Source organism: Lissotriton vulgaris, chromosome 11, assembly GCF_964263255.1.
Source record: "Lissotriton vulgaris chromosome 11, aLisVul1.2, whole genome shotgun sequence".
In the NCBI taxonomy this organism is placed as follows: Eukaryota; Metazoa; Chordata; class Amphibia; order Caudata; family Salamandridae; genus Lissotriton; species Lissotriton vulgaris.
Genome location: NC_141699.1, coordinates 875,852,171 through 875,879,233, shown reverse-complemented (window position 1 = coordinate 875,879,233; position 27,063 = coordinate 875,852,171). Strand labels below are relative to the sequence as shown.

General features: G+C 44.7%; 1 protein-coding gene across 1 annotated transcript in view; it reads right to left on the bottom strand.

The window, feature by feature from the left end:
- The window catches only part of SNED1 (sushi, nidogen and EGF like domains 1), a 2,960,801-nt gene that overhangs the window by 1,847,551 nt on the left and 1,086,187 nt on the right, over positions 1-27,063 (bottom strand). Inside the window, exons 9-10 of the mRNA XM_086944023.1 lie at positions 10,435-10,548; positions 5,413-5,538 (exon numbers count right to left, since the gene is read on the bottom strand). Coding sequence (XP_086800149.1) covers positions 5,413-5,538; positions 10,435-10,548 — 240 coding nt within the window. The remainder of the gene's footprint in view (positions 1-5,412; positions 5,539-10,434; positions 10,549-27,063) is intronic.

The window sequence follows — 27,063 nt, the reverse complement described above, 5'->3', positions numbered from 1 at the left end:
CTTTCACCTGTATGGTGAAGATGGGGTCCTTCCCTTTCAGAGCCTCAAAGAGGGCTATCAGCTGTCCGAAACAGACAGAATGCGATACTGGCAGGTACGACACTGGGCCCTACAGCCACAGGTGAGGGAGTCAGCAGACAGGAAACTGCTACCATATGAGAAATGGTTGGTGACGCGCACGTTGAACGCTAAACTCATTACAGATCTCTATAAAATGTTACAGCCCCCTCCTTCCCACTTTCATATCCCTGGCAGAGAGCGATGGAACAAGGAATTAGGTAGGACCCCGAGCCATAAGGAATGGGACCAGATTTGGTATCGAGCGAGACACTCCGCTTATCACGTCGGCCTCACTGAAACATTTACCAAGGTATCTACTTATTGGTACCATACCCCGGAAAGGCTGCACGAGATGAATCGGCACATAGAGAACACCTGTTGGCGCGAGTGTGGGCAAATAGGTACATTGACACATATCTTATGGGAGTGCCCACTTTTACATCCATACTGGAAAGAGGTGATTGACGAGACAGATGCTCACTTTGAAATAGAGATGCCCCGCCTCCCGGCTTATGTCCTGCTTGGCCTCCCTAATGGCTTAATGTATCCACTGAAATCACGCAGAGGTAGGCAGATTGCCATAGCATTGGGCTCAGCGGTCCAAAATATCCTAATACATAGGCGCACGACCACTACCCCTTCCATTACGGGTTGGCTACACAGATTGTGGCATGTCCTGGGCATGGAAAAACTATCACTCATGATGACCGGGGAGGTGGAACAATTCGAGGAGCTGTGGCAACCTTTTCATGCACTCCTAGCTACAGAATTCAAAGAACTTACATGCCCGAGATACCTGCGGTTACTGAGACTTACACCACCGACAGAACACACGGTTTAACAGCTTTTACACCGGACAGAGAGGGAGAGGAGGGGCAGGGGCAAAAGTACACACATTATATTACACAAGGCACTGGTTGGGGAGGGACAGTAGGGAGGGTGGGGAGGGCAGGGTAAGGGTGGGAGTTGGAGGGGCTGTTTCATTGAAAAGAGAAGGGTATGGAGGGCTTGTTTTGATCTTTGTTTTTCATTTCAACTATGTAATCGGGAGCGAAGCCTAGAGGGTCCCCCTACAAGGCCCGGGGACTTTGAGCACTACTCACAAATGGGCTCCTTGGAACATAGCATCGATTCAATTGCATGAATGGCTTTCCTTTTTTGTTTCTGTACCCTTTCAATAAAATACTTTAAACGTAAAAATAAGGCTGACAGAATTCCTAACTGTTACAGATGTGGTTACAGTGGTCACTACACAAACGACCCAAAGTGTCCGGCTTTAAAATCCAAATGCAATTACTGCAATAAGGTTGGCCATTTTACTAAAACTTGTAAGTTTAAACCTAACAAGGAGGAAGTGTCTATCAAGTGTATTGAAGTATCTAATCAAACAAATGCTGATAACTCTGACTCTTACAGTGATGATGATATTTAAAAAAAAAAAAGAATTGCTACCCCCTGAAAGATGTCATGGAGTGTGGGGTAAAATGGAATGTCAGTAGTAATGTTTCCCTATTCAACACATTAGTACTTTCTGAACACTCAGAATCATCTTTACCACTTGCTTCCGGTTATTTGAACATTACACGTGCATTTTGTTATCTGTTTCTAGATTAATAGTATATACATCATCTTTCAATTGTTGTCCATTGTAAAGAGGGAGGATGTGGTACTTCATCATTATTTTAGTAAGACTTGTTACAGACCTCAATTAATCATTCCTTTAGTAATGTATGTTATAGATCACATTATATTTAGTAAGACTTGTTATAGACCTCAGTTAATCATTCCTTTAGTAATATGTGTTACAGATCACATTCAATTGTTGTCCATTGTAAAGAGGGAAGATGTGGTGTCCTGAGTGGAATGCATCTATCCGGTTCCATAGTAACTGGATGATGCTCCACAGCAGGATTCCAGAATGGGGAGGATGAGGAGTCAGTTGAAGGGAGAAGCTGGCATGGAGAAAATGTACCTGCTTGTTATGCAATAAAGACTATTTTAATTGCTATTTGCGATAACGCTTCATTATATTGTATAATATCCATCTATCTATCTATCTATCTATCTATCTATCTATCTATCTATCTATCTATCTATCTATCTATCTATCAATCATCTGGAAAGTAATTGGTGGATGACAGATGCCAGGACCACTGAATGGAAATTCCTTAAAGCTCTAGTAACTGGGGAGTACATGAGCAAAATGTATGGCATAAAGCAATGACTGGGGTACAATCTAACACAAAGGCAAGCTAGTAGCATTGTAGAAAGAGAAACTGGGAGGCTCATAGCATTAAACAGAACTACTAGAGGATAAAAGGGCAGTAGAGACAACCTGAAACACCTTAGATATGCCCACCCTTACAAAAAATGTAGGCAAAAACTACATAAGAGGGAGATAAATTGGGGACAATCTTAGCATAGCCAGTTAAAAAAGAGTGACCCTCCTCCTTAATATTTGCTCTAAATAAACCTGATGGAAAAGTAGTGGAAACACAGGCTAGCACCAACAACGCACTCTATCAGCATTTGGCTACTTTATATAAATGACCACTGCTAACTCGTGAAATCTCATTAACACAATTCTTGTAAATGATCAAGCTTCTGACACTCACTTCAGATCAGAGAGCCGAACTAGACGCAAAGTAACTGTAGTAGTCTCATCTTTAGCTCTATGGTCATGTTTGTGGCCAGAGTTACTTATGATGTCATTGTCATAGTGATATAACTTCACAGTTTGAATCCCAGGGACATTTGTCAGTTCCTGGAAGCTGGGGAGACATACAGCCAATAAAGTCTGCGTTCCTGTACTCTCCTGTGTAGAGTGATTACTTCAGTAACTCATTGCAGCTATACATGCGGTACACTAAATAACTCCAACAGCAGATGGGTTTTCTCTGGAGTTTTATCACTAATTTATGGCCCTACTTCCTGATTAGCTCTGGAGATTTTTGTGTGAGTTAAGCACTGGAAATATATGCAAACAATGAAGGAGGTCATAATAGACATAGCACGGAAGCTAGATAAAGACCTGGAGATTTTTGTGGGAGCTAAGCACTGGAGCTATCTGGAAACCATAAAGAAAGCCATAATAGTCATAGCACAGAAGCTAAATAAAGACCCAGAAGCGCTGAGCTTGAATAGGCTGTCAACTTTGTTCTATCTAAAATTCTAAAAATAGATTGCGAAGAGTAATCAGGACCCTAATAACGAGGATTATAGAGGATTTATTATGGGGTGTACTATGCTCATGGACTTTAGTGGGATCACACATATTTTGGACAAGCCAGAGATAGAGGGTGCCCTAGTGGCAATTGATATTGAAAAAGCATTTCATACCCTAGGTTGGGAATATATGTTTGAAGTCCTCACCAGGATGGGCTTTGAGCCTAACTAACTGGGCTCGGGAAGGTTATGATACAAAAAGCCTAGACATGAGTCAGAATTTGGTGTCTAATATCAGGCAAATAGAACGGAAAAAGGAAACATGCATGGCTGCCTTTACCCACCCCCTACTGTTTAGCCTGGCAGTCAAAAGCTGGCAATCAGATTAAGAGAAGTGATGCAGTCGTCAAGAGCCAGATTATAAAACACAATACATACAGTGTCAATATATGCTGATGAAACTCTACAACATTTGGAACATCTACAATCCACTGACCCCCAGCACCCACAAGAACCAGATTAACTTTTCTGCTGCCTCTGGTCTGTACATTAACAGAAATATGTCAGTCCTGTATGCCTTGGCTAGCCAGCCTGGGAAACCCTTAGAAGAGCTCCAGGAGACAGGTTTACAAAGAGAAACAGATACATTCCATCATGTGGGGATCGAAGTGATACTCCAAAGTGTAATATAGGGTGCTCCAAGATTTGAGGACCTCAGTTAATTTCTGGAACACTTTGTCACTCTCCAAAATGGGGAGGGTAGCGAATGCAAAAATTAAATTTCTCCCCAGATACATGTATATGCTTCAAAACAATATGCGTCCAATTGCTAAGTCCACCTTCATGGAGCTGAAAGCACTTCGAAGCTGGATAGCGCACGGTGTCCTTTATCTGGAGCTATATTAAACAGGTAAACAACTCTAGCACACACCTCGAAGTTGCCTTTCAGAGATAATTTTGGGGGAAAGACTGCCTATGGGATCAGTGGGAGAGGGGGCGTTACCGATAAGCCTGATAAAGGGGGGTAACTTGAATGCAGATAGTCCTCAAGTGGTATGCCAGGTGACGATGGCATGGAAAACGGCAGTTAAGGTAGTCTTGACTAAGTTCCCGTTCAGCATATCATTGCAGATATGGTGGCTACAACCATTTCAACAAATAAGTCAAGCTCTTTGATGACATGGACGGAGGAAGGATGTCAGAGAAATGTCTAGAATGGTGAGGGGAATTCGGATAAAATGTCCAACTTCTCCGCCGACCTCTGTATCTTTGGAGGTATTACTGGAAACGGGGGACGACCATAAGCTGAGTTCACACATATACCAAGCTTTGAAAGTAGACAAGAAAAAACTTCAACAAAAAGCGAGTAAGTTGTGGGAATGACTTACAAGAGCCACTGGTAGATATGGAACGGGAAAAAGTGTGCACAAGTACAAGAAATTGCAAGCAAAACCATATTTAAACTGACGCATTTTACTTTTCTACTTAGCACATACCTCTTTCTCTCCAGACTACATAAGATATACCCAGTCAAATACCCATCAATCAGAAGAATTCAATCTCTACAGGTGCTTATTGAGGCTGTGGTAGACGTTTTCACGTTGTTTAAGTCAGTAAATGATTAATAAATATTTTCACGAAACCACATCATCCAATGAAAGCATAATAATTGAAAAACTGTTGGTGCAACATGAGCAAAGCTTTCCCTGAACCACAAATCTTCAAAAAAATAAACCACTTTGCCATTATGGGTGAAAAATAGAAATTGTCAGGGGGTAAATCTATTGGCTCTGAAAGTAACAGCATTTGGTGGAGGAACTTCGAGAAGTACTGCTATATTGCACTGTATGTTATTTTAAATTACTTCTTAATACCCAAATTCAAGGTTTCTGAATGACCAATAAATGAATAAATTGATCACCAATTAAAAATCCTTACGTATATGTTTAGCATACATGTTACGTGATACGATCCTCAAGCCCTAATTAGAACATTATTAGGTTTGATAACAATCCCAGATATGATTGCAATCCAGTGAAATTGTGTAGACGTTGCAACACTGTCTTTTAGAGGTATTGAAAGTCAGGTATTTCTTCACCACTTAATTTTTTTCATGCCAATTTTCTCGGTTCCCACCCTCCCAAATAGACACTCAAAGCTCCTCTTTATTGATGTTGTACCACTCACGCTTTTCACAGTGCTCCCCAATGTACTCCTCTGGGCACTCACAGCTGTATTCCTCCTCTGTCTCTCTACAGGTCCCTTCATTCTGGCAAGGACTGGATGAGCATGCCCCTGGTGATGGGGTTCCAGCTGCCAAACAAGAAAATAGAGAACTAAGAAATCTCAGATGCTGGGAGGAGAAAGATTTGAGACATTGATAGTGCTGCTCCACCTTCAAATCTAAGGCGGAACAGACTTATACACACTAGTAGAACCTCACAGTCACTACACAACTATAGGCGGAACAGACTTATACACACTAGCAGAACCTCACAGTCACTACACAACTATGTGCCATATACATATGGGCAGAAGATGTCCATAACGTTTTAGAAGCAATGTTCCTCGGTCTGCAAGCCTTGAATCATTTTGTTCCTTTGCGCCCTGGTGCCAGCAGACTGCCATCTCTAGCACTTTCGAGGCCAAAGCAGTGTGCTTGGGGTCACGAGGTGCTGTCAGTGGAAGGAGATATAACACATTCTGCCACTCCACTCGGTGCTATCTGCAAGAGATCAAAGCTCTCCTCCTTTTCCAAAGTCGCCCCAAGCGTACAGATCAAGTCACTCAATCGTGATGAGTTTTAAAGTGCACTGTTATGTTGGAATCTTACCTGTGTAAGATTCAGTGCATGCTCTGTTTGTGTTCTTTGTTCCTTTCCCGAATGTTAGGCGGACGGCACTCGATAGTTGGCAGTTGTTCTGCGCTGTCGAGGTGGTCGGATGCCAGGTTGCTTCCTACCATTAAACTTGCCTCAGAAATGTTCCTGTTGTCTGATTGATTCCTTTCCCCGTTCCACGAAGCAACACAACATTTTGGCGACAGACTTCAGACGTGTCACGCTACTGGAGCTTGTATTTCTAGCGCCTCAGGTTATATTTCCAGCAGGTTAACGAAGGATTGTATTCAGTGTTTCTGAGGATTTTTCGGAAAGTGACTCCGCTCCTTGTCCATTTGCTGTCTTCACATTTTAGTCTTGTTGGGAACCTTTCCACAGTGATTTGCACACCTTGTCTTCGCAGATCCATTCACGGTGATTTGCACACCTCGTCGTCTCTGCAAGTCTTTACGTTGATTTGCACACCTACTGTTCTTACTTCACTGTTGGTTTTATTGCATCTTTGTTTTAATTTTCTTCATCTGCCTTATTTGATTTAATTCTTATTTTTCCATCATGGCTTCTAATATAGTTATGCCTCCATTGTTTCTCTCTTCTCCGGGAACTCCTGCTATAGATTGGGAGGACTGGGTAGAGATGTTGGATAATTATATTGTTGCCCTAGATGGAAAAAAAATTCACCCTGAAAGAAAGAAGGCACTTTTGCTCAGTACTTTAGGAAATGAAGGACAGAGAATTTGTAAATACTTACCAGTAGCTCTAGGTCCTAATGGTCAACCTATGGATGACGTTTATAAAGAGTCACTTAAGGGACTTGAAACCAGATTTGCAAAAGAAGATAATTTGGTCATGGCATTTTTATACTCATCCTCAAGGTGAAAATGAGAGTATTGACGATTTTGTTTCCAGACTACGTGAACTTTCCATTAAGTGTCGTTTTGGTAACATGATCGATGAGCTTATTTGTAATCAGCTCATCGTTCAATATCGACACAGGAAAATTCAAGAAAGGTTATGGGCTGCGAAAGACCCATCTCTAAAAGATGCAATAGACATGGCCAAGGTGATAGAGGAGTCACAGAAATGCATTAAAGAATTAGAACGCAGGGATAAGAATTCTTCACAGATTGGGAATGTTGAAATCGGTGATTGTGAGGAGGGTTGTGAGGTTAATGTTGCATCAAAACGTGTCAACAAAAATAATTCTAATTATTTTTCTTCCAAAGTCAAGGGTAAAGAATGTTGGCGTTGTGGGAGTCAATTTAATTTGGGTGATTTTAAGAAATGTTATGCCTTGGACCAAACATGTAGGAAATATGGTCGCAAAGGTCACTATTTCAGGATGTGTAAACAGGGTGAGAGTGGTGACAAAGGCAGACCGATTGACAGTTTTGAAAAGGTCAAGTCTAAAGTAAATGTAATAGGCAATAGAGTTTTAATGATTCAACAAGATGCGGATGAACTGGTTAGTGCAACCTGTGATTCTCCCAGATTAACAAGACCCTCCGCTCTATTCACCGTTTGTGGTCAAAATGTTTCACTTATGGTTGACTCTGGCTCATTGTTCACAATAATTCCTAAATCTATATTTTCTTCTTTATGGCATGATATTTCCTTAGCTAAAAAAGACATCAGTCCAGTTGGATAGCAAGGCAAACCCATTGATGTTTTGGGTTACATGTTTGGTGCCATTGTCTTCAAAACCAGGAACATTGAGGGCAAAGTGTATAGTGCCAGAGATGGTCCTCTAATTTTGGGGTGGATGCATCAGTTTGATTTGAATATCATCATTAATCCCAATTAACCTGATGTTGTCATGGTAATTGAGAATGATATTCATGTTAAAGATATTTTGAATGCTGCCCAGAGAGTTTTCGAAGTTAAATTGAGTTGTGTCAAAATTTATGTTCACAAAATCGTTTTGAAACCCGATGCTTCGCCTGTTCAACATAAACTTAGGAGGGTGCCTCTGCCTGTAAGGCAGGGTTTTAAGGAATTATTACAAGACCTGTTGATCTCAAAGGTCATTGAACCTGTTGAAGCTTCTCCCTGGATTTCGCCAGTTGTCTTAACCCTTAAATCCGACGGTCGTTTGAGATTTTGCATTGACCTCAGGTCACTCAATCGGGAGATTATTACTGATACCTTTCCTCTTCCCAATAACAATGAGTTATTGCAATCGGTGGGTGGGGGAAAGTTTTTCTCTAAAATAGATTTGAGAAGCGCCTACCACCAGATTAGATTAGATCCTGACTCCAAATCTCTTACTGCCTTTATCACGACCGAAGGTATGTTCCAATTCACTCGTATGCCGTTTGGCCTAGCCTCGGCTGTGAGTGTTTTTCAACGTATGATGTCCAACATGTTAAAAGGATTGTTAGGTGTTGTCTATTTTCAGGATGACATTCTTGTTTCAGGGAAAACTGTTAACGAACACAATCTGATTTTGCGCCAAGTACTTTTGAAGTTGGAAGATACGGGTTTGACTGTCAATAAGGATAAATGTGTCTTTTTAACTGAAAGCATTGAGTATTTGGGATACACTATTTCTAGTGGTGGTATTTCTCCCAAGAAGAATTTGTTAGATGCCATCAGTCAAGCTCCAGCCCCTACAGATAGAGATCAACTCCGATCCTTTTTAGGATTGGTTGAGTACTATTCAAAGTTTGTCAAAGGATTTGCAAACTTGTCTGAACCTCTGAGAGTTTTGTTGAGGAAGGGCAATAGGTTTGTCTGGAAACAGCAGCAAGAACAATCTTTTCAACAAATCAAGGACAATATGTGCAATGCTGGGATTTTGGCTCCTTTTGATCCTGGGTGCAAATCCTATTTGACTGTTGATGCTAGTTTGACTGGCATTGGGGTGGTGTTCTCGCAGCTTCAACATAGTGTTGAAAAAACTATTGCATTTGGGTCAAGGACGCTTACTCAAGCTGAGAGGAATTACTCTGTTATAGAGCGAGAAGCGTTGGCTGCTGCGTGGAGTGTTGAGTATTTTAGAGTGTATTTGTGGGGAGTGGAATTTGTTTTGCGGACCGATCACAAACCTTTGTTAAAGATCTTGTCAGCTGGTGGACCTGGAAAGGGTTCGGCGCGACTTACTAGATTTGCTGCCAGACTGCAAGAGTATTTGTATGATATTGTTTTTATCCAGGGTTGGAAAAACGTTCAGGCAGACTGTTTGTTGATTGGAGATTGGTTGATCAAGATTAGGAGGAATCTAACAGCGATAAGGCTGTGGCTTCGGTTGGTGATGTGTGTGAATCTTCGCTAGGTGCTTTTTCTAAAGATTAGTGGTTAAATGAAATGGAGAAGGATTCAACATTAAAAGAAGTGGTTCTTTTAATAAAGAGAGGTGCTCCCAGAGAGAGTATGTTGCCTGTTTCTATCAGACCTTTTTGGAAACTGTTAGATGAATTATCGCTTTCAGGATCCCTGATTATTGAAGGTGGTGAGAGGTGGAATTTGAGGAATGTTGCTCTTTATCAGAAAGGTGGTTCTCTTGATCTTCAGGCTTCCAGGGTGGATGGTTGTTCTGGTGCAATGCTTATGCCTGACTCGGATTTCAAAGATGTTGGTGCTCAACAGTCTGTTTTTGAGCCTGAGACTCTTCCTTCACCTGTTATGCATGAGAGTGAGAAAGTGAGTAATGAGAGCTTGGGTACTGAACATAGGATTTGTAAGCCTCCTATGTATCTTAAAGATTATGTTACTTTTTAGTTTCGTTTTTTCTCCAAGAAGAAGGATGGATTCTATGTTTTATAAGCCTACTATGTTTCTAAAGATTTATGTTTTTTTTATTTTTGTTCTCTAAGAAGGAGGATGTGTTATGTTGGAATCTTACCTGTGTAAGATTTAGTGCACGCTCTGTTTGTGTTCTTTGTTCCTTTCCCGAATGTTAGGCGGACGGCACTCGATAGTTGGCAGTTGTTCTGCGCTGTCGAGGTGGTCGGATGCCAGGTTGCTTCCTACCGTTAAACTTGCCTCAGAAATGTTCCTGTTGTCTGATTGATTCCTTTCCCCGTTCCACGAAGCAACACAACATGCATCTGAACACTTGCTATCTAGATCATGAACCCATCTCTGGTCTCACTGAGGTAGAGATAAGCAGCACAATAGTGTCACACAAGGTTTTATAAGCGTAGAGAGGAGCCAGAAACAGTTTCCCACAATGGATGCCTCACAGTAGAAATACTTTCTAATCTTTTCACATTGGAACCCTTCGAGGTGGTTTGGGAATTCACATATACAAAATCAGTTGTCCCCATACATTTTTCACACCAAGATGCTATCCAGAGCTACCGTAATGAGTAGTGCGAACATATATGTGGCGACAAAAAACATACATGAGGCAGATTCGGAATACACACCTGCGTTACAGTGGGGTCCTATATAGAACTCAGGACAGGCACAGGTGTAATTATCAACGAGGTCAATGCATGTTCCTCCGTTCAAGCAGGGTCTGGAATCACACTCATTTATATCTGAGAAGAAAACATCATATTATCAGCTTGTCATTCAGACTGAGTGGCTAGAACTACAGATTCTTAATGATTTTATACTTCATGTGGACGCTCAGATCTCTAATCTAACAAATACTTTTGAGTGTATTCTCGTTGAACCTAGAGCGACCGTAATCCTCCCGGTCATTACAGACACGTGAAATCATTAGACTAACAAACCTGAAATCAATGATTTCTAGGTGAAAGGTTCAAGACTGGAGGCAGTATCCGTAATGATCTGGGATGTTGAGGTCAACTTATTTGCACCCCACTTTTATGTGCACTGTTACAACGCCTTTTACCATGGTTATTTGTGTTTACGGTTCTGAATGTTCCTTTTGTACCCAGTTCATCTATATGGTGTGTTCTAATTGTAAATGCCCTTCATTCTTTTGTGTGTGGTCTGGATCTATAGCCCCTTCTTGGCTGCTTGCTATGAGCAATTTTCTATTTGCCCTTTGGGAATGGTAGCGTCAGGATCTTGCTGCTGTACCAAAGGAGTTACAGGCCGTAAAATCTCATTTGAAGAAACAATCGTCAATTGCTGCAGAATCAACATATGGGGAACAGTCTTCATTGGATGTATTCTACTTCAAGACTTCGCCTCGTGATGTGGTCCTGAAAATAGGCACCTTCCTTGGGCTAAGAAATCTGCCTTGAGTCATAAAGCTAATTTAGCTCTCAACCGCTGTCTGTGGGGATGGGGATGTGAAGCATCCCCATCTCCATCTTATAAAGTGAGCCATCATGGCATATGACCACCATTCTGTCAAGTGACTCTCTTTTCCGGGAGTGAACTCATGTTCTGCACTGTAATATTTTGTGCAGCAATCAAAGCCTGCATGTTTGCTTTTCCCTTTCGTGTATTATCGACATTGCACTATCAAATTCCTAGTGTGATATGACCCCATTCTGTGCAGTGACCTTGATCCAATCTCATGACTTTAATTCAATGCTGTGATATTAATCCTTTATGTTTTTGAACTCCTATTATGTGCTGTGACACTCAAGGCCATATATACAAAAGCATGTCTTTGGTCGGAAACGGAACAATTTGCAGAACTGGGCGTTTCCGATCGCAAAAATGCTTTTTGACATATACACAACACAAATTGCGATTCAGTAACATGTTACTGAATCTCAATTTGTGTTTAGTAATTTGTAATTTGGAAGGGCCAATTTTAGGGTGTCCTCTCCAAATACCGAATTGCAGTGGTATGTATGGATGTTTTGCAACCAAATGAAAACTTTCCTAGCCTTTGTAATGAAAAGTTCTATTCTATTACGAACTTGGAGGCGAGGATTATGCTTTAACTTCCTTTGCTTTAATGAATAGCAGCGATATAAAACACATCAAACAACTACTATTCCTATGAACCCTTGAAAATGTAGGAACACAGCTAGTCCATTATCCAATAGTCAACACAGTCCAAGAACAGCCAATCCAATCAGGAACCGTTAGCCTCCAAACATAGTCCATCTCCTGTCGCTCCCCTCCCACTTTCGGTGTGCAAGCCAGTCCAATGCTCCAGAGGTTTGTGTCTTGTTTACTCAAGTCTGTACCTACGACAAAGAGAGTCATTATGCCACTGGACCGACACCAGCTGAACATATGAATAGCAATACCAATTCCTGACAACAGCATCCATTACAAGTTATGTAGATCAATTGCATCAAGAAAAAACCCATAATAGGAATAAAGCAATAGAAACAACTCTCAGTACACTGTTTATCATGTAGATACATTTAAAGAAGAGAAGACGTTAGTACTTACTAATCGCATGGAAGGAAGCCAGATAACATCCCCTAAGTGGGATACTCCTCATCTCAGAGTCCTTAAGAGAATTGAAACTTTCTGTTACGATAGCTAGGATTTTATGTCAGGACCGGAGGCAAGGATTATGCTAGTTTAAAGCTAGCTCACCACCAAATGAGCCGTATCCAAAACTGACTTTAAATAAAATCTCTTAAAAGTGGAGTCAGAGGACCAGTCAGCAGAATTCATTATGTCCTAGAGGCGGGCACCTAAACTGAAAGCCTTCGAGGCCATTGCCCCACGGGCGGAATGCGCCAGGAAAACACTTCAGATGGTAAACATTGTTTAGTACTTAACCTCTTGCGTGCGGGGCGTATTTTCCGCCTGTACTGACTCCGCCTTGCGCCGGCGGAGTCATGACGGAATGGTTCCGTCATCAGCACAGCTCAACCGATGCTGATGACGGAACCGTTCTGTCATCAGCACGCAAGGGGTTAAACTTTTCCCCGCAGGGAATTACAATACTGTCGTTACCACGTAATTCCTTGTGGGGAAAAAGGATGCGTAGAAAAGCTGTATATTCCTTTAGATATATGCCAGCCTCTTGCATGACCCATCGTACCCGATAGGAGAGGAGAGAGCTCTGTGGGGATACCTGAGGACAATTAAAGCTAGTGTTACCCAGGAGGACGGAATTCTTCCATCATCTCTTCGTAAGCCTCCAGGCATTGCACGACACACAGTTTTGGGGAATCAGGGAAAGCCGGGCAAGAGATAACCCTGGTATGACATTTTGTTCTAATGAGCGTAAAAGACACTCCTGAGGATGGAAATGTTCTACATGATAAGTTCAATGCCCGGACATCGTGGACCCGTCGACAAGATATCAGGCAAAGGAGTATAGCCAATTTTGCAGAGAGTTCTTTGCGAGCTAGAAACCTGTTTGGAGAGAAACAGGTTGAGGACTTGATTTACGTACCATAGGACTGAGTACTGTGGTTCTGGGGGAAGAGACAGACGGATGCCCTGAAGCAGCCTGTACACGAAAGGGTGTTTCCAGATCAGAGAACTATCCGGAGGAAGGTGCCCAGCCGAAATGGTCGACCAAAAGATATAAACTGAGCAATACGCCAAATCTTCAGACGTCAGAGAAGCCAGAAAATTAAGCATTTGCATTAAGTCTGGGACCCTGGGATCCAGACTCCATCACACGCACCAACTGGTCCATGGTGACCAAGCACACCGATTGCGCTTAGCGGTGCTGTCGGCCCAGGGCATGTGCAGGAGTTCCTCAGCCTTTAATGAAAGGCCCAGGACCCACCATCGTGCCCTGTAATCCTCCAAGACACCAGGGACAACAACCCTTCCAGGAGAATCGGATGTGGTAGCTAGGCTGGACTGAGGAAAAGGGGCAGAAAGAAGGGAAAACAGATTGGAGAATCCCAAGAAACTTCAATAAAAACTGGAAACCTTACTTGAGACCTCCAAATAAGGGTGACCATCACCGCCTCCTCTCTCTGTCGCCTGATCTGGGCCAATGTGCGAGTGGTCTTCAAGAACGAAGGAAATGTATAGCCCTTCTTCTGACTAATCCTGGAGAAACGCATTTGTGGATACTGCCAGAGGGTCGGGGCTCCAACTGAAGAACCGGGAAAACTGATAGTCCAATCGGGATGCAAGCAAGTCCTCTGAGAGGGGACCCCATGTTGCCTGTATTGTGGCAAAAACGTTTAAGTGGAGCTTTCAAAGACTGGAGTTCCAAAGGTGACAGGAAAGCCAGTCCGCCAACTAGTTTTCCCGCCTCGGAAGCTATTCTGCAGTGACTAGGATCTGATGATCTAGGCAGTACTAACAAAAGCTGTTCAACAGGTTAGAGAGTCAGGAGCGTGTGCCCCCTAAGTGGTTGATATACCGGACAGCCAATATATTCTCCATCTTCAAGAGGACACAGGATTGGATCCAGTTCTGGGTCCAACACTGGACTGCAAAGGACCCTGCGAGAAGTTCTAAGCAGTTCATATGTAGTCCTTGTCCTTGAGCTGACCACAAACCTACAGTGGAAAAATCTCCACACCTGGTTCCCCAACCTAGGCCACTGGCATCAGACTCTATGATCAAGTCGGGAGCGGAGCTGAAAGTGGCTTTCCCATGCCATGAGTCTATGTGGGACAGCCACAATGTTATTTCCGCCCGCGCTTCCACTGAGAACGCGGCCTTCTGGGAGTACGGAAGACCTTTGTGCAGGTGTATCCCCTTGAGGCGTTGCAGAACCTGATAATGTAAAATCCCTGGGAAGATCGCTTGTATTGAGGAATAAAGGAGACCCACCTGGCGGGAGATTTGCTGAAGGGAGACATGTCGCCTGGCCAGTTTCCGACATAACTTGTGCTGGATCTTTGTTACCTTACGAGTCAGGAGATTCAAAGTGGCCTTGATGGAATCTACTACAAACCTCAGAAAGACTGCCATCTGGGAGGGAACCAGGAGTGATTTCTTCTCATTGATGATGAACCCCAGAATCTGCACAAGGGTAATCACCTCCTGTAACTGGATAGACAGCTAACGAGGACATTGAGCCAAAAGTAGCATGTTGGCCAAGTACACAGTCATGCTCGGATCTCTTGACATACTGTCACGCATTTCATCGGATCTCTTGGTATACTGTTATGCATTTCATTTTAGGAACTTTTGTATGCTGAAAAATAAAGTTGACTGGTCTCCCTTGGGATTAATCTTTGGGCAATGTTATGAGAACTGAGCTATGGGCAGAGTCATTTTCTCTTTAAATATCGGGACCCGAAGTCCTTCAATAAGGTGAGGTTGAAGATCTTGCAGGGGGCCTTGGGGCCTTAAGGACTTGGGTGTATTTCCAGAAAGAAATAGGAATTCCCTATTACTCCTCCCTGGCCCCGATTTGAGACTCTCCGGGAACCCCTGAATGTTTGAGAGACCAGCTCAGCCTGCCATTAAAATCTGCAGGGCTACTTTATTGGGGTGATATCAAAACCGCTTCATCCCTGGCCAGCTGGAAAGTACTGAGTAATTGCACCAGAGGTCAATTAACTAGATATAAATATTACAAAGTCTCCTCCTGGGGGGATCGGCATATTTGGGTACAGGAGGAAGAATACTCCTGGCTTGATCAGGCGATGAGAATAGGCCGTCTGAAAAAGGAAGTCTCTCTGTAGTATCAGGCCGTGGTAGAGGCGGATGATGACCTTGACATGGATATTTTAATGCTTTGTGCGGATGAATTAGCGGGTTGAAACTCTAAAGAGGTCTGGCTCGATTCTTTTGCTATTCTACGAGCGGTCCTGAAACCTGCTTCCCTTAAGCGTAACCATCTTTTTACCACTCACAGAGTCTATTGGTCTCCACCCAAGCTGTCAAGAGTTACAGGAAACCTGCATGTATGCTCAAGATGTATGTATCCTTCGACGGATGATATCCATATGTTTATGAAGTGCTCGAATATCACCTGTTACTGGACTGAGATATGTATGTTCTGGTGGAAGTAACCGGTCAACAAATTAACGTATGCCCCAATCTTATATTTTTTGGGCTTTATCAGGACGGTCCAGCTTGAATAAACACTCTTATTTCCAGATTTATTTTTCACGCGATCCTCCTGGCGTGACGGGAGATCTGTAGGCTTTGGAAGGCCAGAAGTCCTCCTTGCTTTTCTGACTGTGTTAAAAACATAATTTCCACAAGTCAGTTTGAAATGGCCTGCGACTCTAGAAGCCAGGAGAAAGACTGGGCACTGTTGGTCGAGTAGAGCTAGCGCTCCAGGAGGTCTGATGATTAAGCCAAAAGTGCTGTTGGTCCTGGCTCCCTCTGCTATGGGCACACTGGTGAAGAGATGGAAACGGAAACAGCATTATTCTTGGATGGAAAGGCTCTTCTCCCTGCTTTAGTAATTGGGATAAGAGCACTACCAGCAAGAGAGTTGTGTCTGAGGACTTTGATTTGGAAAACTATCTCAGGATATACTGTCTGTTGCAGCAAGAGAGTTGGCAGAATGAGGATTAAAATAAAAGTACACTGTCATGCAGACGTCATGCGCCCATAGGTGCTCCATGACTGGTTTGAGAACCTAGGGGCGGAGGACAGCCGAAGGGCAGAGGGGAAAATTTGTATGTTTGCTGGCACCCATTAATTGTAGAAATCTCTTGTGGGAAGCGAAAATCAGAATCGTAAGGTATGCATCTTTCAGATCTAGACGGACCTTCTAGTCTAGGGTTTAGGACGTCTCAGAGGAAGTGGATACCCTCCATTTTGAAATGGCGCTTCACTAGCCACTTATTGAAGTCACATAGGTTTATGACTGTCCGCTTGCCACTGGTGGCCTGGTCAACTAGAAACAGATTGATGATGAAGCCGCCTGGGTAAGGAACCAAGGGCTGAATAGCTCTTTTCACCAAAAGGGCCTCCACCTCCGCATCCAATAGGGCTGCATCCTGCAGGGTAAACTGATTCGGGTGTCAATGATAATCCTGCCGGGGAGACCCGTAAGACTCAATTTGGAAACCCTGAATAGTTTGCAATACGCAGGCATCTTACATTATGGACCTCCAAACGTGGGAATCATTTTCCAACCGGCACCCTACCTTTTTATTTATCAAACTTCTATTTATTAGGCACATCACATAAAAGAACATGGCGCAGCAATCCCGTCCTCCAACAAATTATCTAACAAGGTCACAGTTTCACTAGAAAACGGGGAGTACACCGCCACTTTTTCACTCGTATCAGCACATTCTGTCTGATTCAGATGGTACAACATAGGAGGCCTAGAATTGTTAAACACCACACTCCCTCCCCCTACTTCCTTAACTCACCCTCACAATATAACTTAACTACCAGAAGGCGGTCCTTAAACAAGGCTATTACTGGACTCAAGATCCAGCTCAGTTTGGCTGTTAACCTTATGAAGACTTCAGCAGTCAGGCTTGTTTTCCAAGGTGACCAAGTGACCTCCAACTAAAACTGAAATAGATGCATAGCGCTCAATTAGGGCGGGCAAACGGCCAAGGGGAGACCGCTTGTAAGGTAGGCGACGAAAGAACCCCATTTGTATTCAAAATGTTATAGTCATCTCTGAAAATATCCGTCATGCTTTCCATAGACAGTATTTTCCAGAGACAAGCATGCCACTGAGATAGCACCTGTGCTGCTTTTTTCTTCCATGCTGCAGCAATCACTACTTTGGCAGCTCCAAACCACCCCCACATTACAGCCCGGTCTGCTTTAGTTTGGTGCTCTAGCTCTGGATCTCTCAATCCTAAAAGCACTCCTTCCTCTGTGGTAGGGACAGGGTAGTCCAGGATATCTTTCATATGAGACAAAATCTCCTCCCATAAAGGTCGAATTGAGGGGCAGTCCCACAAAATGTGACTGAAGTCCCCTAAAAGGCCACAGCCTCTCCAATATAAGTCAGAAGACTCTGGGAAGATCTTTTTGAGTTTCGTTGGGTATAAGTACCAATCAAACAGAATCTTATAATGCGCCTCCCTTAGATCTAGTGAGTGGTTATCCTTAGCAATATCCCTCCACAGATGTTTCCATTCTATATCTACGCTCTCTCTCCCTGTTCCCATGTCTGCATGTAACAGGGTCTCTGCATGTGTGAGGTAGAGAGAAGAAGGTTATAAAAAAAGGAGCAAACACAAGGGAATGATAGACGGAGAGCTGAAACTTTTCAGACACTCACCCCAAGTCACAGATTTGGGTTGAATCCGTCATCATTCTTTAGCTCACTTCGCCACCTCAGTTTAGACCCAGCTATATGCAAACCCGTCTTGACCCTGTGCCTCATGGGAACAGTCCAGCCCAAACTGCAAGCCAGATCTTCCCTCAACTGAAAACAAGCATCCTGGGACCAGTTTCTGGGTAACACTCTTCGTCATCCAGGCTAGCTTGAATCCAGTGGCAGAGTGAGCAAGGGACCGACATCTGGGCATACCCTGCCAACTTAGAGCAAACAAAGCAAACACAAGGGGATGATGGACGGAGATCTGAAACTTTTCAGACACTCACCCCAGTCACAGATCTGGGTTGAATCCATCATTATTGTTTAGCTCACTTCGCCACCTCAGTTCAGACCCAGCTATATTGCAAATCAGTCTTGACTCTGTGCCACATGGGAACAGTCCAGCCCGAACTGCCAAGAAAGGTCTTCCCTGAACCAGAAACAAGCATCCTGGGAAAGGTTTCTGGGTAACACCCTTCATCAGCCAGGATATCTTGAATCCAGTGGCAAAGTGAGCAAGGGGCCCACGCCTGGGCATACCCTGCCAACCTAGAGCAAACAAAGCAAACACAAGGTGATGATGGACAGAGCGCTGACACTTTTCAGACACTCACCCCCTGTCACAGATCTTGGTTGAATCAATCATCATTCTTTAGCTCACTTCACTACCTCAGTTCAGACCCAGCTATATGCAAATCAGTCTTGACCCTGTGTCTAATGGGAACAGTACAGCCCGAACTGCCAAGCCACTTCTTCCCTGAACTGGAAACAAGCATCCTGGGACCGGTTTCTGGGTAACACCCTACGTCATCCAGGCTAGCTTGAATCCAGTGGCAAAGTGAGCTAGGGACCCACGTCTGGGCATACCCTGCCAACTTAGGGCGAACAAAGCAAACACAAAGGGATGATGGGCGGAGATCTGAAACTTTTCAGATACTCACCCGCAGTCACAGATCTGGGTTGAATCCAACATCATTCTTAAGTGCACTTCGCCACCTCAGTTCAGAACCAGCTATATGCAAATCAGTCTTGACCCTGTACCTCAAGGGAACAGTCCGCCTGAACTGCTGAGCCAGAATACCCCTCTCATGGACCCTAACTTCTGCACAAATATTTCCATTAGCGTCTTCTCCTGTGTCGCAGCCTCCCTGACCCGCGGCTGGAGGGCCCAGTGTTTGAGTTGGAGATAATGGAAGTGCTCGCTTGGCGGCACCTTGAAGTCCCTTTGACAGCTGGCAAAGGTGAGAATGTCGTAATAATGAAGCAGATTAGATAGCATCAGACACGCCCCTCCCTTCATAAGTCAAATGGACCATCTCACAGCGCCGGAGGGAATTCCTAATTAAATGAATAGGTGTATAAGGCGATGGGACACTAGACAGCTCTAATCCCCTAGACACCTCATCCCAAAATTTAAGTGTGGTGCGTGTGGGAGTGCTAATGTATGCTTTTAGTGGCAAATCTTTCTTGGGTTTCCATATGAAATCCCATATTGTTTTTCCCATCACCGCCCTGTCCATATGCAGCCATTGTTTATCTGATTCTCTCTTTGACCATTCAGACAAAATACAGAGCTGGGCAGCTTTAAAATAAAACTGGAGGTCTGGTAGTGCCATCCCTCCGTCACATCTTGCCTGAGGAAGTGTGTGAAAGGGAAGATGCGCTCTACCATTCTGCCACATGTACCGAGTGAAGAGAGACTACAACTTACGCAGGTAATCCCTGTCTAGGTCCATCAGGAGGGCCTGAAACACGTATAATAATTTAGGTAAAATAGTCAATTTTATCGCATGGATGCGCCCTAGCCGTGAGATAAAGAGAGGCTTCCATCTTTTAAGATCCTGCTGAATTTGGAGCAGCAATGGTGGAAAGTTAGCCCTAAACAGGCACTCTAGCGTGGGATCAGGTTAATACCCAGGTATTTAAGTGTTTGTTTAGGCCATTGAAGAGGGGTACAGTCACGCAATCTACCCATGGCCTCCTTGGATAGTGTAAGACCTGGACTCTAGAGTGCGGGCCTGCATAATTAGCTTTAATCATATCTAAAAATGGTTTACCAAACCCAAAGTGTTCAGTGTGCTAAAAAGGAATGCCCAATCCACCATGTCAATCGCTTTTCCGGCGTCTAGGTCCACAAATACTGCAGGTATCTTAAATTCGGTCATCTTCTCAATCAGGTGAATGGTTCTTCGAATATTGTCGTGGGTCTGACTGCCTTTTATGAAGCCTGATTGATCAGGGTGGATTAGGTTTGGCATCAGGTCCTCCAGTCGCGCCGCCAGAATTGAGGAATAGAGTTTGGAGTCTAGGTTCATAAGCGCGATTGGCCTCTAAGAGGCACATTCTTGGGGACTTTTCCCAGGTTTGTGAATAACTGTGACAACAACCTCTGCCATTGATTGAAAGAGGATCTGACCATCTACTATCGCATTAAAAAGATATGTTATGTGTGGGATGATGTCTGGAACAAAGGTTTTGTAAAAAAGGGCTGTCAAGCTATCTGGTCCAGGCAACTTATTAGGCTTAAGAGCCGTGATTGCCTTCCCCACTTCTTCCCCAAAATGGGGGCGTTTACTCTTTCATTCCAGTCTGGGGAGACCTATGGGAGTTCTAGAGATTGTAAGTATTGGTGTTTTCCTGCAGGCTCTAGGTAATCTCTAGAATACAGACCCGAATAGAAAGCCCCAAAAGCATTAGCTTTAGCAGTATCTTCATGGGAGGAGTGCCCCGCTGCATCTAAAATGGCCCCAATAAATTCTTTCTCCTTCTTTTCCCGTAGCTGTCTAGGTAGGTGCGAGTCAATCTTGTTACCCTGCACATAAGAGATGTAGCACAATCGAAGAAGGGTATGTTTAAGTATTTCACTGTGAGTATCCCCTTGATTGCTCTCATCTGATGCAGAACCGTGCGCAAGGGGTTCTTTTTGTATTCCCTTTCAATGTCCCCCAGGGATTATTCTAGCGCTTCCCATTCTTTGGCTCCTTGTTTATTTAAAGCGGAATTGAGTTCTGTGCATTTTCCCCTTATAACAGCTTTAAAGGCATCCCAGTCAGTCAGGGGTGAGGTGTCCTGTGGCTGGTTTAAGTGAAAGAACTCTGCGATGGCCCCACGTAGTTCCTATCTTAGTACTTTGTCTCTTGTTAGAGAGACCGTAAAAAAACACCTTGGCGCCTTGGGGGTGCCCCCATCGCACGTGAGACAAATCGTAACCAGGCTGTGATCTGAAATAAGAGATTTGAAGAATATTCGCTTCTTGAAGGAACCCCAGAAGACCCTAACTAATAAAAATATAATCGAGTCTCAAATATGTTTGGTGGAAATGGGAAAAGAATGTGTAGTCCGTAGTGTCGGGGTAGAGAAGTCGCCAAGCGTTAACCAAGCCTAATGTTTGTAATGACTGTTTGAAACTCCTTGGGAATCTAACTGTAGGAGACCTGAGTGGGTGTGTACTATCCGTGGCCCCTTCCCATGTAAGGTTGAAGTCTCCCTTCAGTATCACTGGGCCTTCTGAAAAACCCCCATTCATAGTTAGCAAGGCTGTGAGAAAAGTCGACTAACCTGTGTTAGGCGCATACTCTGATATGAATGTACAGAGCCCCCCCCTCTTACTTTTCCTTTCAACATAATAACCCTCCCTTCCTTGTCGGACGTACTATCTTCAGGTTGGAATTTTAGGGAATTGTGGAACATGAGAGCCACCCCTCTGTGTTTGTTGGTCGCTTAAAATCTATAGATTAATACATACTTATTGTGGCGCAGCCAGGGCTCCTCCACTCTCTCTTTAGGTGTGTTTCCTGCAGCGCCACAACTTCATTTAACAAATCTTTCCAGACTTTCTGCTTTTTAAGGGGCAAATTCAGGCGCTTTATGTTCCAAGAAGCTATAGACATCAGCATAATCCTGAAGTACCTTTCACCCTCATCATCAGCTCCTGTATGAAGCCCATCTCTCTTCAGCTGAAACCATCTATCAAAAGAGAACACCCAGCATCATCAATGTACTGACACGATATCTGAGCCATCATGAACAGGAATTTAAAGCCTATACTTGTGCTACTTCCGCCTCCGGGGACACCCCCCCCCCCCCCCCCCCATATCATTGAAAACGTTTTTATGAACAAAACCTGAGCGCTCCCGGCCTTAGCTTCGTGGAAGTTGTTCATGACGTGGGGTGAACACCACAGATTCACTTTCCCGGCTGTCTTTTCTATATAGACAACGTTTCCTCAAGACATTCAGTTGTAATGTCCAGTGTGGGAATCATGGATGGTCGAGCATTAACCATGCCCCCGCTTAGCGTAGGGCTCTCAGGAGTAAATCCCTCCCCTATTGACTCTCTTGCGTTGAACTCAACAAAAGGGCCATTTACATCCCTAGATCTCAATGTGGTGCAGACTCTAGCCTTTTGAGTGCCTTCCATTTGCGCTGGCATGCCACCATGAGGAGTTCTCGCTGTCCTTCTCCTTTGAAGTAGACTCCGCATCATGTTTCTCTGTGCTGGGAGGGAGGCCCAGCAGCCTCAGGCCATGTTTCAACTCAGTGATAGGTTTCGTTTTGTTGTTCAGTTCAAAGGCCAGCCTGAAGGGAAATGTTCATCTATACTTAATATTATCTTCTCTCAGCTTCGTAGTGATGGGCCTACACTGTCTTTTTAGTAGAGTCGCCAGTTCCAGGTCTTGAAAGAGGGTACAAAGAAAGCCCTGGAAGGATACCTCATTTTTCTTTCTGGCATCTTTAAGAATGGCCTCTCTGGCTTTAAAGATGTGCATTTTAACTAGGACCTAGTGGGTGCGTCGCAACTCTCCTCCTTGTTGGGCCGCCAAGCGGTGAACTCTATCAATCTTGGTCTTCGTTTGGTTGGACCCCAAAACCTCTGCAAAAAACCCTCCACGAATGCCTTCAGATCTGGGTCTACCGCGCCTTTCTCAAATTCCCCAATTCAAATGTTATCCTGTCGTGATCTGTTTTCCAGGTCTTCTGTCCTTAAAAGAGCTGCATGTAGCTGTACTTGTAGGTCCTGTAGGCTATCTTGCGTGGCCACCATATTTTTCTATAGCTCCTGGGCCTGTGATTCTACCTCTAGGACATGTGTCCCCACCAATTCCGCATCTTGTTGGAGTGCCGTTATCGGCTCAGTCAGGTCATCTTTCAACTGGTCCAAGAAAGTCTTAATGTCCATTTTAATTCTGCACGGAGCTCTGATTTAAACTCCTTGAGGAATGCTAAGAGATCCGCTTTTGTGAGAGCCATGGTGTCCGCGTTTACCCCCTGATCCTGCGCTTTCTTTTTCTCTGCTGTAGGGATTTAGTTGGACACCTTAGCTGGCCCCTTTTTTGGTGGCATAAGTGCTGTCCGGACCCCCTTCTCTCCATGAGCGGGCCTCTTCTGATCAACTGCAACTCAATTCTTCGGGGTTAGTATTCTTTCAATCGTAGGGTTTAGAGGTTCCCTGCGCCGAGTGCTCCTTCAGAAGGCTCCAAACTGTAGAACTGTTACCCCTCTAGCTTCCTCAGGGCCTCTGGGCACCTCGCATAAATCCTGGGTTGCTATAGTTCTAAACTGTCTCTTCTGATGTGGCAGGCCGCTTGTATTATGACCCTTTGCACATTTTCCTTAGGGCATATAACCTGTTAAACTTTAGAATGAATCCTTGCAGTCTCACTTAAGCAGGCATGAAACGGCAGCAATGGTCACCATCTTAGGGTCAGGCATCCGGCACTCGGTCAGCCCAACGTTATATCCTGGCATTCAGGGCGCTTCAGGGGGCAATCTTCTGCTGTATTGGGGGATTCTCCATGGCCAGAAGGGGTCCCCAAACCCCACATGCAAGTGCCTCTTAGCGTGTGTGAGAGCGGGGCACATCGCGGGACCTTGATTTTCTGGGCACCCTCCGCTCTCCCGCCTCGAGCAGAGTGAAACCGCTGCCTCGGGGGCTGCAGCCACATTCAGCACTGTACGCAGTTTCCAAGCGCACAGCCCTGCTTGAAGTTGCTCCGGGGCTGCGCGTAGTTTCAGGAGTTCACCGCCATCTTAGCTGGGGGCCACTCCTCCTACTTGCGATCTTCACAGCCTCTGGGGGACAGAGAGCAGCCCCCAACCTCTAGCTTCTGAGACTCCACACATTCCGCACTTCACACACCCAAATCAGCTCGTCTTGGTGCGATTTTGCTAACAGAAGCACCTAAGACAGCCATGGGGGCGACGGGGCCGAGGTGAGTTACGTCCGCCCGACCTTCTTGGCTTGCCATGCCCCCGTACCTTTTGATGGGAAGAAGGGGTTACACTCACTGGCAATGGAAGTAAAAATTAATTCTCTCCCTTTTCCTTTAAAATGCTGATGTCTTGTAGGGTAGAAATTTGCAAATCTGGATGGGTCATGATAGGAGCTTCACCTGGAGCCTTGACCTCATGAGTATTTGGAAGATGCATGGCCGTACGAGCAGCCCCTGCCTGTGGAAAACCGGAGGGTGAAAAACCCTTTTAAGGGAAGAGTGGGCTTTGTCAAGCAAGGTGAATGTGTTTACAAACTTGCACAACTCTTTAGTGAAGGGCTCCCCAAAGAGGACCCCCTGTGCCACCTCACTCGCTTCAGAAATTGCTAGGTCCCCCAGCTTCAGGTCCACCTTTATTAGAAAAGAGTGGTTTCTGTCTGAAGATAAAGCGGAATTCCCGCTGCCCAAAAATATGATCACACGCTGCGCCCAACCAGAAAGCACCTGATGGGGATGAACGGGCCCAAAGACTTGGCGTAAGCGGCCATGTCCAATATTTTAGTCAATGGACTGAGGGCATCCAGGAGCTTGTCCTAGCACGCCCTCCATGACCTGTTTATCCCTTTCTTAGGGTCCTTCATAAACTTGGTTAGAAAGGTGGCCATCCTTGGGTCCAACTCTGGAGTGAGGGTCACTTTCCCCTCCAAGGACGAGCAGGGACAATCCGCCTGAAGGCAGATACCGGCCTCCTTTTCCAGCAGTCTGCGGATGTATGCCGCCACATAGCGCGCCACCTTGGCAGATGGGGCCCACTCTGCTGACCTGGGGAGGTATCATCTCATCAGGGTTTAGCATATCTGACACCCCATCTGAGTCTACAGTGTCCAGAACTTTGGGCCGGCAGAAGGTAACCATGGCCTGGAGGGGCCAGCGTTGTCGTCTGAGTCCAGAAGAGATCATCATCTGGGTCAGGAGACACAAAAGGAAAAGGATCTGAAGGAGGCTCAGAAATAACCAGGGAAGGCTAAGGTTGAGGGGGTTTGTTGAGGAAATTGCTTTTGAGATGCTCCAAGGCATTGAGAACAATCCCTTCATGCTTAAGGAGTTTGGCCGGGACAGTATCAGAACCAGATGAGTGATAAGAGTCAACTGATTTGTGGAGGGGCTGCAGGGGTAAGACCCTGGTTTGCACGCTTTGTGCTTTCTCACACAATCTGTTGGAACAGACAGGGCTACATGGTCTCTGAGACCACTGGATGGATAGAGCCATCCACGGCCTCATAGAAATCATAGCCCCATGGGAAGCGCACTAAGGGGTCCTCTTCCCCCTGAAACTCATCTGAGACCTCCATGTACAATGTATAATGAGTAGGCGCAACCAATATCAATGTCTATCTTGGCCAAAAATGCTGCAGTGTCTCGTAGGATGTAGAATGTGCAGTACAGGCGTATGCAGGTTGCGATGTAACAGAACGGTTGGGGGAAAGCCAACTGACTTTTTGGTGGGCAGCGCCGCACAGCTTTGGGTCACAGCCTGGGGACACCCCCCTATTGCAACTCTAATAGGGAATAAAAAGCCTGGGAGAGTGTGTCCCCAAGTATTGGTACCTCAAGGGCATCTAACAGAGTGAGGCAGGTATTTTTCAAATGAGGGAAAGCCCCTTTCTTTTAAGGGACCGCTCGCCCGAGCCAATGCAGCCCATATGCAGATGAAAAGGGGATACCCGCCCCTCAAGTGTCTAGTGCCGGAGCACACAAAATAATGACCCTGGCTTGCAGGGCGTCACCCACTGCACAAAAACAAGTTTCAATCCTGTTTTACATGCCCCGGAGTTGGGGCATCACTCTCCAGGCAGCACAGAGCGCCAGGCTACCGGCTAGCGACCTCAATCTTGTTTGCTGACAGGGAATTGAGAGATGCGTTTCAGACCCTCGGGCTGCACCATGAGGGCACCATATAGCGGACAGAGGACTGCACCGCATGGCAGCAACACCAACAAACCACCCGTGAATGGAGGCATAGCGTCCTGCAGTTAACCTGTAAAGGAACAAGTTAAAAGTAACAAGATCGAATGGATCACAGTAAACACAGTATAATACAAACGAAATACCAGAATGTTGTATAAGGAAACTAAAGGGTGACTTAACTTTGTCTAAGAGCAGCGAAGAAAGAGGAAGGGGAAAGACAGGAGGACTATGTTTGCAGGCTGACGGTTTCTGATTGGCTGTTGTTGGGCTGTGTTGCCTATTGGATAATGGACTGTTTTTTCTCTACATTACCAAGGGTTCATGGGAATAGTAGTAGTTTGATGTGTTTTATATTGATGCTATTCATTAAAGTGAAGGAAGTTTAAGCATAATTCTCGCTTCCAGCCCTGACATAGAATTACGGTTGAAAAACATAATTTTTTTGGGTAGTGGTAATCATTTGCAAATAGGAAGGGGTCCCATGGGAACGCCTTCCCCTTTGTGAATTCTGTAACAAATATTGTTTATGAGCCGGCAGAGGTCAAAGGGACTACTACCTACTCTTAAAAAATGAAATTTGAACGTTTCATTTTTTTTTTTCAACGCATAAGTGGGCTGCATTTAAAAATAAAATGCTTTATTAAAAAGCTATCATAGACACAGTGGTCTGCTGACCCCAGAAGGCCATCTTCTCTGTGATGCCTGTAATTCCTAGTGGGTAACAAACTGCAACCTACCTCATTAATATTCATGGGGTAGTTCTATTTGAGAACCCATTACTAATCATTACTGAAACGCAATGTGTTTCAA